This window comes from Pteropus vampyrus, unplaced genomic scaffold, assembly GCF_000151845.1.
Source record: "Pteropus vampyrus isolate Shadow unplaced genomic scaffold, Pvam_2.0 Scaffold1, whole genome shotgun sequence".
Classification (NCBI taxonomy): domain Eukaryota; kingdom Metazoa; phylum Chordata; class Mammalia; order Chiroptera; family Pteropodidae; genus Pteropus; species Pteropus vampyrus.
Genome location: NW_011888782.1, coordinates 14,744,872 through 14,756,352, shown reverse-complemented (window position 1 = coordinate 14,756,352; position 11,481 = coordinate 14,744,872). Strand labels below are relative to the sequence as shown.

The 11,481-nt window shown below is 36.0% G+C and overlaps 1 protein-coding gene across 17 annotated transcripts in view; it reads right to left on the bottom strand.

Moving 5' to 3' along the window:
* RBMS3 (RNA binding motif single stranded interacting protein 3) overlaps positions 1-11,481 on the bottom strand; it is a 653,502-nt gene that overhangs the window by 102,816 nt on the left and 539,205 nt on the right. For 10 of the 17 annotated variants that reach the window (XM_023533089.1, XM_023533290.1, XM_023533186.1 and 7 more), the window contains 2 exons: positions 10,430-10,468; positions 7,161-7,207 (listed from right to left, as the gene is read on the bottom strand). In XM_023533089.1, coding sequence (XP_023388857.1) covers positions 7,161-7,207; positions 10,430-10,468 — 86 coding nt within the window. The remainder of the gene's footprint in view (positions 1-7,160; positions 7,208-10,429; positions 10,469-11,481) is intronic. The other 7 variants (XM_011360463.2, XM_023533163.1, XM_023533252.1 and 4 more) reach the window with 1 other exon arrangement.

Below are 11,481 nucleotides of genomic sequence, written 5' to 3'. Positions count from 1 at the left end.
TATATTTATTGACTCTTTTTCCCTCTAGACCATCAGCTTCAAGAATGTTGAGGACACATTGGCTTCCTTGCCTAGAACAGAGCCTGAGACATAGTAGATACTTAGTAACTATAGGTTGAATGAATGAGTAAATAAATGCAGAGAAGCTGAGGGAAATAAGCAGTGATTACAGTACAGAATGGCCAATGTCAAGGTGTTGGGAACATAGAAGTTGCATCTCTGATCAGTAGGAACCTAAGGAGAGAGAACCCAGAGAACATAGGCCGACATTACATATTTATAAATGCTCAGTGGAAGCTTAACTAACACGTGCTTTCTAAGCATGCAAAGGTATTAGTAACTAGGGAAAACAGTCCTTTTCTACAAAAATCATGGTTTGTATTTAAAAATCCCTTTAGGTTTTATCTTTGACAAATCTTACTTATGAGGCAGTAAGCAGAAAGTCTTATTTGGGGCTCATAATGACATGATAAGCACTCATGACCACTCCACAAACGGTCCTTCTCATCCACTGTGCAGGGGTTAACTTCTGTTAGAAACCCAGTTTCAGCCTCATACCAACGGAGCACATTGTGCATTACATTTTAGTGTGGCTGCTTTATTTTGTAAAATGTTTCAATTAGAGTATTAAAAATGAAAGCAATAAAGATTGGATTGATAGGCAGAGTTTACAGAAAATTCTATAGGGTAAACAGAGAGCAGAAACATAAAGAAACAAACCAAGGAAACTGACACCAACAAACAATGGGAGCGCTTGGGGGTAAATTTAATGCATTTTTGTTCTACCTGCTCTAATCCTAGCCATCAAACAAGAATGGTATTTCATACTTCCCAGCAAGTTTAAATACTGCCACTCAAGTCGGAGAGTTATTTAGAATGGAAAATAGACTGGGAAGAGTGGGCTCAGCACACTGTCTTGATCCCCTAGTTCTGGCATTCTGAAATCAGCTCTTCCCAAGTCCAAATATAAACCAGATAAATTTACAAGAAACCCTTGCTTAAGCCATGACAAGAGAGGCTGCTAATGCATCTAAGGCTTAGAGGTACAGCATCTAAAGAAATTACACAGGACCAGACTCCAAAAAGAGAACTGTGGAATGAGTTGCTCAATCTCTTTACTTTTTCTTAGTCCCTGCCATGTGTCTGTCATGGTTTAAAATAACTTTCACCTGATTATCACATTAAAAAAAATCCAAATAAATACTTTAAGCATAGGTGTCGTGTTATCGAGGAACAGGAAAGAAAACTGATAGAACTTGTTAGAGATAATAACAAAACAGATAATTCTGCACCTGTGACTTTATGTTTTCGTATCTGGTAATATACACATTATTGCTGTGCAAATGTTAGTATAGGAAACTAGAATGAATTCTTTAACTCTTTTCCTGGGGATAGTTTGCTCTCTTAAGAGATATTTCTTTGCTAAAATTCACATAACATTATGTGTATTACAACTGTTCCTTTTATACGTTGCCCAGTGGTTCTAAATTGGAAGTGATTTTGCTCCCTAGGGGACATCGATAGGATCTAGAGACATTTTTGGTTATCACAACCAGGTATGGGCGCTGCTACTGTCATCTAATAAGTAAAGGTCTATGATGCTGCTAAACATTCTACAATGCACAGGGCAGCTCCCACACTAAAACTTATCTGATCCAAAATGTCAATAGTGTTGAGAATGAAAATATGAACTAGTTACTTCTGGAGAGGTTTCACGTGAACAAAATACCAAATGCCAAATAAGTTGAGTATGGTGTATCTATAGACTCTAAGGTGGCTTTTCAAAAACTTAGTATTTTTTTAAAATGCAAAGAGTTTCTTGGTTCTCTGGCATTTAAACCAGCAGCCTCCAGAAGTCCAGAAAATGCAAGTCTAGGTCACCAATAGGACATTATTTTGCCTGCAAAAAAGTCATGTTCAAGGGATTTGGCAGTCAGTAGTAATATGGTGAAATCTCATTTCACTGACAATAAAAATAACATGAATACATCAATAACCCCAGGGTAGAATGTTTTTTTTTTTTTTTTTACTGTAGTAAACCACACAAAATCCTATTTGCACACTGAAATAAACAGCACTGGCTTGTCTTTCCTGTCCACAGGCAATATTCTTAGTCAGAACCATGAATGCTATCCTCAGGGTAAAACTACAGCATAGGATTAATAAGGTATTGGTCATTTTTATTGTAATACCAATGCATCCTTCATATTAGATCCCTTTGCTATTGTACTAAGATAAGGTTTCTGTATCATTTCATATGAAATGCCTATATAAAACTTATGGCAAACCAATGCATAGAAAACCTTCTTTTTTCATATCTCGCCCAAGAATATATTTTATTCAAATAAAACAATCCAATAGGCTTTCACACGGCAGCCCTTAGTAAAAAGGCACAGGAAAGATGCACTTTTGAATATAGGGATGAATTATTTCCCACTGCCCATTCTCATTTGAAAGTGATGGAATTTCATACCAGACTGCTAAAAAAGCACTAGACCGATAGTAATAACAAATTATTGAGTTATGCCAGATAGCTTTGAAAGGAGAATGAACATTTTTATTCTCACAAGGTCACTTATAGTAAAAAGCACTGTGGTTTTTTGCTTTTCCATTGTAATCCAAGACACTTCTTCACTGTAGCCTAAGCCTTAAATGGAAGTGACATTGAACTATTTTTTTTTTTAAAGTGATATTTTGGATAGATTCAAGCAGATGACAAGACTGACATTTTCTATTGCCTTAATGCAAACATCATGGTCCACATACAAATGCCTGTCCTTCATTAGCTAAAAATCAAGTTAAATTTGGGAGTATTTATTTCAGTTTCATGTTGCTGTACTAATCTGTTGGTTCTGGAATTTGGAACATTTAACTCTGCAAACAGTTTGTGTAGCTACTAGCTACAACCCAGCCATGTATTTGCTTATGATACTCAGAAAATCCTATGGCTTAGTACACAGCTATAGGATACCACAGAATCAAACATGTGCTTTAGCTATGACATGGGACATCTCCAAGAGCAAAGATAGTGCCAGTGTTCCATCAGGAAGCTTTCTCATCCCTCATTAGAATGCAATTGTCGCTATCCTATGGTTCTATGGCCTTAATTTTTTTTTTCTTTTTGAAAAAGAATATAAAAACATAAATAAGCTCTTATCACTACTATTTTCCAGAAATCTACTGGCTTTTCCCAGAGAACTGCTCTCGCCATTTCTTGTGTAATCTTTCAGAAATATTTTATATATATAAAAGTTAATCTGTACATAAATCTCATAATACCTTGTGCTTCTATTGTGATACTATTTGCATTATATCTTGTAGTAGAATGGTATACATGCCCATTGTCCCTATATGATGTGAAAATGTTATTTTTCAACTAGGTATTACCAAAATGAGTTTAAACAATAGATAACTTTCAAAAGAAAAAAAAGTTTGTTGAATTGAACTGAGTCAGCATGAAGCAATCTTTAGCATTTACTGGATTAGAGTGAGTTGCAACTATATTTTTGGGCATAGTTATTCTATGTAAAATGGGACCAGTTTTTTCCCTAGAGTAATAAATATTTTTCTCTCTGTTAGGTTACTGCTCCTTGAAGTAGGTTTGATTACTTGATCTAATACAGCAATATGAAAAAGGAATAAAATTCTTTATTCTGGGCATTCATGCTAGATTCCGTAATATGCTAAGTTATCTAAATCAGCTTCTACACCTCTAAGAGGCATATGCTAATGTTAACTCAAGAGACAGTAAGTATATTGAGAAAATTTTTGTGGTGATTTTGACATCTCACATTTATAGAAATGATTGTTTTTTTAGTTCCCTTTTATTCAAATTTTACCATATAAGATAATAAAACCAAAGGTGAACAAATTATTTTAAAAATCACGTATATAAAGTATCAATCAAATGAGTAAGATTAATTGGCTAATCAAATCTTCCTATATTTTTCGATTTCATTGTGTAACATTTTTATCTTCTTGTTACTGATGACACAATGAATAGTCTAAAGGCTTCCAAAAGTCTATTCTTAACCCAGGACATTAGAAACTCATGGGTAGTTTTTCTGCCTTGGGTGAAACCAGAGGTTGTATTTAGGGAGAATCAGATTAAGGTGTTACACGGGGACAGTGTGGGTTGATATTGAGAAGGATTCCAGAATGCCAACTTGCTATAGCCATGCAGATGCCATCAGTTACATTTCTTATTTCTGACTTAGCATTCACAATACTAGGTTAAATAGTCCATAAAGATGAATAAGACATGGAAGCTGCCTTCATTGAGTTAGTTAATAATCCATCAGAGAAATAAATATGAGTGTCAATAGCAGCATGATGAAAAGCCTCAAATGTATCATGGAAACATCAAATATAGTATAACGATAGCATCAATATTTACACTGATGATTACATTATAACATACAGTGTTCCTTTACAGTATTCCTTTAATCCTTACCAAGTCTTATGAATAGGTATTATTACTATTATCTCCATTTCACAGGGAGGAAGATAAATGACTTGCCACGACTGATAAATGACAGAATCTGGATGCATATCTAGGCAGGCTGGTTCTGGAGTCTGCAGTCTTAACCACTGCTTATACTGTTTCTCTAATGACTTTTTGTGTAACTGACTGTGCCTGGTATGATGTGTTGGTGTTCTTTAAATGAGAGCTGCATGAAAATAAACTGAGAAAGAAAGAAGGAAAGAAGGAAAGAAGGAAAGAAGGAAAGGAGGAAAGGAGGAAAGAAGGAAAGGAGGAAAGGAGGAAAGAAGGAAAGAAGGAAAGGAAGGAAGGAAGGAAGGAAGGAAGGAAGGAAGGAAGGAAGGAAGGAAGGAAGAAAAAAAGAAAGAGAGAAGGAGGGAGGGAGGGAAGGAGGGAGGATGTAGGGAGAGAGGAAAGAAAGAGAAAGGAAAGCAGGGAGGGAAGCAAGGAGGGATGGTGGGAAGAGTGGAGAGAAGGAGGTGAGGAGAGAGAGACAGAGAGACAGAGCAAGAGAGAAATATCACCATGCCTGGTCTACGGCCATGCTACCCTGAACAATCCCAATCCCGTCTGATCTCGGAAACTAAGCAGGGTCGGGCATGGTTAGTACTTGGATGGAAGACCAGCTAAGAAGACCAGGGGCTGGCTGTAGGCATAAAAAATAAATAAAATAAGGGATTGTAAGATGACAAGATCCTTGTAATCTGTGAGGTTAACCAAGGGTTGCCTTACCTAAAAAAAAAAAAAAAAAAAAAAATCACCATGCCTGAACTTCAGGCAGAGAGAATGCCATGAGCAACAAGACACAGAGGTATAAAGCAGCGTGAAATATTCTGAGAATCACAGAGGTCCCCTTCAGTTGCAGGAACTGAATTATGTAATTCTGTTTTTGTGCCATTCTTGGAATTTGAGATTTGTTCTGTAGTTAGTAAAGTCCACTGAATATTTAAACCAGGCAGGTAGATAAATCCTGTGATTACATTTTGCTTGAAAAAAAAAATTCAAAAACCAATGTGAAAATGGTTTGGAGGAGTGTTATTTTAGTGGCAGGTAAAACTTGGTACAGGTAGAGAATAATGAATGAATGAATTCAAAAAGTGGCAGAGAGAAAGGCTGAGTAAAAGATATAGTTCAAATGTATATTGAATAAGTCTTATTGACCAATTTGATCATGAAGAATGTTGGAGAAGAGAAGGCTCACAGAAGTGTAGTTTCAAGTCTAAATGGTTTTAGAGTGAATTTAGAAAAAAAAAGAGACATATTTTGATATTTGTTTTTCATTTGCACTAGTTTGGTTTGTATTATGAAGAGTTAATAAGGATAATGACATGTTTGGGACATACAAAGATATCCAGTACCTACTAAGCAGTTAGAAACACAGGTTATAATGCTCTGCATCTACTTATGAACTTGAGGGACAGTCTTCAGTTTCTAAGAGGAGTGGAGGAGATCAACCAGAGAGAAGACAGTGAAAAAAAGACCAAGCTTTGAGAAAGATTAGCAAAGTGTACAGAAGAGGTGGAATAATAAGAATTCGAATGCTTAGTAAGCGTTAAGAGCAAAGAAGATCAGCAAAAAATGGAGTTATGGGATTGAAGAGAAAAAAGTTTCAAGAATGTGCAAATGTTAAAAGATAAAAAGTTAAATGAGGCAAGATTTCAATTAGAATAAAGACTAAAAAAGTTATAGTTACAGATGGCCAATTTGAAGATCATTGGGGACATAAGCAAGGAAAATTCCAGTAACATTTGAGACCAAAACTCATGCTTTAAATAGGATTAATTCAAGATAATGTGGGAGGACGGCACGTATAGGAGACCGAAGCTGTTTACCTGCGAAGAGAAAGCCAAAAGTGTGGTCACTAGAAGCGATCTCATTAGCAGGGAAAGACTCTTTTCCTCCTATCCTGCATGTAAGTAGGAGGGTCTTGAACAGATTCACAGGCTAAAAGGAATATTCAAAGTTCCTTTCAGACACAGGAAGATATTGAAGAGAGGGACTGATTGATGGAGTAAAGTTCTGTATCAGATAAGAGTAGATAAAAGAAAGAAAATTGGTATCCTTAACATCTTGTTTCCTAAGGGAAATGTTGTAAATATCCAAGTGGGTAGCGGAAGAAGGTGAACCTTTTTTCCAACTGTTGACATAGTTTAAAGAATACAATATTACACTGTTAATATAAGACATGGATAAGGACGCGTCACATAGTGGGTGACTGCAGGTGAACAGATGTATCACAGTCAACATCAATATGGTATAGAGGTGGCAACCTGAGATGTGGAGACCTGCAGGAGAAGGAAGACATGTCACTGTGTCCCAGGCTGTCCTCACTGCCTCAGACATGGTGCCCCTCCAAAGTTCACTTTTGACTACTTGATTGGGAGCCGAAACTCCAGTTTTTTCTCTTTATTTTTTTATTAAACTAGATTATTTCCGGAAAGAATATGCGCTCTTAATGTCACAGAGGCCTTATGAGAATGGGTGACATGGGAGAGACTATGAAGTCAGAGTCACTTAGGAGAAGAAAAACAAAAGTATAATGGTGAGAAATGTTTGCTTTAAAGTTTTTGCTAAAAAATTTAAAACAAAAGACAGATTTGAACATTCTTCTTCGGTACTGATTTCAGAGGTCAAAGATATCTTAGCAATTAAAATAGAGAAAATGTGGTAGACTTACCCATTCTGTATGGCAGCTGTGGGGTCATAGGTCAGAGCCATGCCAGCCTGTATATAAGAGGGAGAGGAGAAAACAGATCTTAACATTTATATTGTGGTTCCTAAAACATTCAGTTCACACAAGGATGCTTATTTTTACTCTCCATGATTTAAGTTTATTTTCTCCTATATATTTCTCTACCCTTACTGCCAAGACTAGCATTTTCACTACCCACACACCAGGATCCACCAGTGAGTTAGGGAGTTTATATTATATATCTAGAAAAACCAAGGAACAATGCAGCTTGGAAGATTTCCATTCCTCCTTCATAAACCATCTGCCGTCTAATCTGGTATCCTTATAATTTCTCACTATTGTCAAGTCTCACTATTGTACATCTCATGGCATAAAAAAAAAAAAGGTAAGAATGAATCTTAAAGTCAGTATAAAATAAAAACGACTTAAAATGCATTCAACCTTTCAGAAGAAAATGTTAAGAAATATTTATTTTAAAATATTTTGTATGCCTCAGGGGTATGTAGGTAGAGTCACAGAGTGCTTCTATCTGTCTTATTAAGAGTTGTATTGCTAGTATCTGTCTTATTAAGAGTTATCCATAGGGAAGGTCATTTACACAGGATGGACATTCTAGGCTGTGTGGCTAATAAGGAAGTGGTTTTATTCAGTTTCTAAGAATAAAGACAACTCTGAAAAACTATACTTCTTTAACTGGCAGTAGTTTGAGAAAAGCATATAAACTTCACAATTGCTGATTTCCAGTCTATCACCTCCCTTCATACACATCATCACATTGCATCCTCACAACAGCCTTGTGAAGCAGGCAGGGGAAATTGTTTCTCTGTTTTATAGATGAAGACACTGAAGCTTGGGGGAGGTCAAGTGACTTGCTCAAGGTCACACATTTGGAGGCAGAACCAGATTACAAACCAAGTCTTCAGATGTAGGCTCCCTTCCACAGCTCTGCTGTAACACTGACTTGGGAACTGAATGAGATCTGAGGATCATCACTATGTGGGGGAACTTCCTCTGTGGTTGTATGGACAGACTACCCTTTACTTTTCAGGACTGTCAACCTGGTTATCACTTGTGAGCAGAAAGAGAATGCAGAGTAAAATTTAAAACTGACGAAGTTATCTTTAGGATGGATTTTTTTTTTTTCTGTTTTGAAATTTAAAAATGAATTAGACTGATGTCAATTTTCTGGCTTTGTTAGTGCAGTATAATTATGTAAGATGTAACCATGGGAGAAATGGGATGTGGGGTATACGAGGCCTCCCTTTTCATTTCTTTTGTAATTGTCTGTGAATCTATAAGTATTTCAAAATTAAAAGTAAGATAAAAAAGGGAACTAGCTTTGAAGACTTGTGTAGAGGGTAAGAAAAACCATTAAAACTTAAAAAAAAAAAAAAAAGGAAAAAGAGCTTTTGTGTTTGAGTTTTTTCCAATGTGGTTGAAAGTGTTTTTCCTGTTAGGCTTATTGAATTCCTAGATTTAATACATAAAAATTCTCAAGTTTCCTAGTATAGAGCCTGAAATCCAGTATGGCCTGCTATATTAAAGCTTAGATTGTATAAATTATTTTCCTTACATCAGAATTTTTAAATTATTATTATGATTGGTATGAGGAACAAAAGTGAGGAGCCAAATACGAATGAGATTAGCACACAGGGAGCACACGTAAATTGAAACAGAGTTTGCAAACAAAGTTGAGTGAGTGCCAGAAGTTAATAGAAGTGTACTGAGAACACGTTTAATAATAACTGTATTTTACTCAGCTTAAGAAATATACAACTAATAATATATTATCAGTTGATAATATGACAAGCTGGGGGACTGGGGAATGAGATAAGAAAAAAAGAGCAGAAATTAGGAACGATTATTAGTTTTTGGGGAGAGGCAAAGGTAGCAAGCAATGCAAAACACATAGAGACTCAAAGTCTAAATTCTTGCCATGTAACTGGTGGGAGGATGGCCCCAGCCTGAGCAATCCCCAGAATGGAGACATTCAGGGTGAGCTGAAACTCCATGGTCCTGGGTGCTGGAGTGGACAGTTGTAAAAGCAGTCCATTTGGGATGACTTTTCCCTTTTAGAAACACTAACCCTCTCTCCCCTAACTTATCCAAGATGCCACACCAGGGCAGAATGACAAAAACAGGCTTTATACTCAATAGAGATAGTCAGTTCATGAGAGATTTAGGATGGTAATCATATCTTTAGCCTTCTAACCACCCTGAATTGTTAAAATCCTGGGTGACTTATAGGAAACCTTTCCTAGCTAACTTCACATTTATTTCTTTTTCTTATTTACTTATTTCCCAATAGTGCTCAATGACCATTGCTATAAATTTTCTTGAACATATTTATTTGCTGTAGCCACGTTAGGTAAAAATTTTTTTTCTTTCAAATTCTACTTGAATTCCTCATGGATTATAGTTCACCAATCAGTTCTAGCTAGGAATAATACAGTCATTACCAATCATCTCTGTCTCTATTGAATACATATTTGAAAATCAGAAAGCCTGTCGGCCTTTTCCTCCATCTTAAAGCTCCATCCATCTTTCAGAAGATGGAAAAGAACTGAAAAGTGGCAATATGGTTTAGTGGAAAGAATATATGTTTTGGACCTGGGTTCAAGTCTTAATTCTGTTACTTTCTATCAGCATGGCCTTAGGCAAATTATTTAACCTATTTGAGCCTCAGATTTCTCAACTCTTAAGTGGTATAGTAATACCTACCTCATTGTATTGTTGTGAAATTTAAATGAGATTACGTTTGTAAAACTCCCAGCACAGTGCCTGGAGACAAGACACATACATAAATATTATAATACAAAGCAAAATGTGGTAAGCGCCATATGAGCAGTATGGATGAGGTGTAGAGGAGAGAGGCAGGAAGTGATTAGGGAAGGCACTTGGAGGAGGTATGAACAACATGGAAGAAGGTGTGTAAATAACAAGGGTGAGGCAGGTGATCCATCTACAGTAGACCATTGGAGGGAAACAGTGGGAAATAAGACTCCAAGAGAAAGGAGGGGTCATCTCGATTGCCTGGCTCCTCTTGGGAAGACACTAAACATTTTTTGAGGAGAAAAATTATACAATCAAAGAGGGATTGGGCAAGAAGAAACAGTATGAAGCCTCTGGGAAATAAGGAGTAAATCCAGAGCAATGAGCAACTGGAGTAGGCACTTGGGGACAAGGGGGTAGAGAGAATCTAAGGTGAGATTGTCATTACAATAGGGTAGGGAATGAACACAAGTTTCACCTACTTCATGATTTTGCCTAGGGACAGTCCTGCCTCTGAGTACCTTTGGCAAGAGGAGACAAGAGATAGTGTCAAGTCATATGCATTTGGAACATTGTGGGTAACAAAACAAGGCATGGATTCAACAGAAGGTTTTTTGAACTTCACCTGTTGGCTCAATATCATAACACAATAACTAACACTTGACTGCACCTGATATTCATTTCATGCGTAACAGATTGTTGTGTTATAATTCTAGTATGGTCTTAATGCAGATTTTTCATTCAGTTCCTTTTTGTTTCTTTCCACAAAGGTAAAAAAGAAAATCAAATTTGCTGCTCTTTCTAGCTACCTTTATGCTAAGCTAGAATCATGAAATCATCATTATATAAGTACCAAATTTTTATGGCATGTTTACAAACTTCAGAGTCACACAGAAAGTAAAATAACTCGGAACAAAATGAAAATATCACACCACATATGCAAAGAAGTGTTGTTTAATCCTGTCATTCTTTCAAAAAGGGCTTATTAGATTCACAAATATCTTCCATTTTTTGAGTTCACATTATTTGTGTGCTGGAGGCATTTATAATTTATTTAAAACAAAAAGGGCCATTTTTGTCATTTTCCAGCTACAGCTGAATTTTGGGTTGGTATTTCAGCCATAATAAAATATTTCTGGTCCTTCCGGACAGAGTATAGACCATAAGAGCTAAATATTTTAGCAGTAAACTTCATACAGATAGATATACATTGAAATTCTTGGCAAATTGAAACATTGATGTTTTAGCCTAACATTTTTCCTTTTTCCAAATTCTGCCCTGACACATGAATCATCATAATTGGATGAGTTACAAACGAGCAATCATAAGGATTTCCAATTTTCTACAATTAGCTTAAAGCAACACTTTAGTGAATATGTAGTAAATACTGTATATTTTAGTAAATATTGTGTACTGAATTTGAGATGAGTTCAGGAAATCGAAGAAGAAAAGGATAATATAGTTTTCTTGATATCTTTGCAACAAATTTTAAAAATATTTACAATAGTAAGTTGGTTATGGTAAATCAATAAAT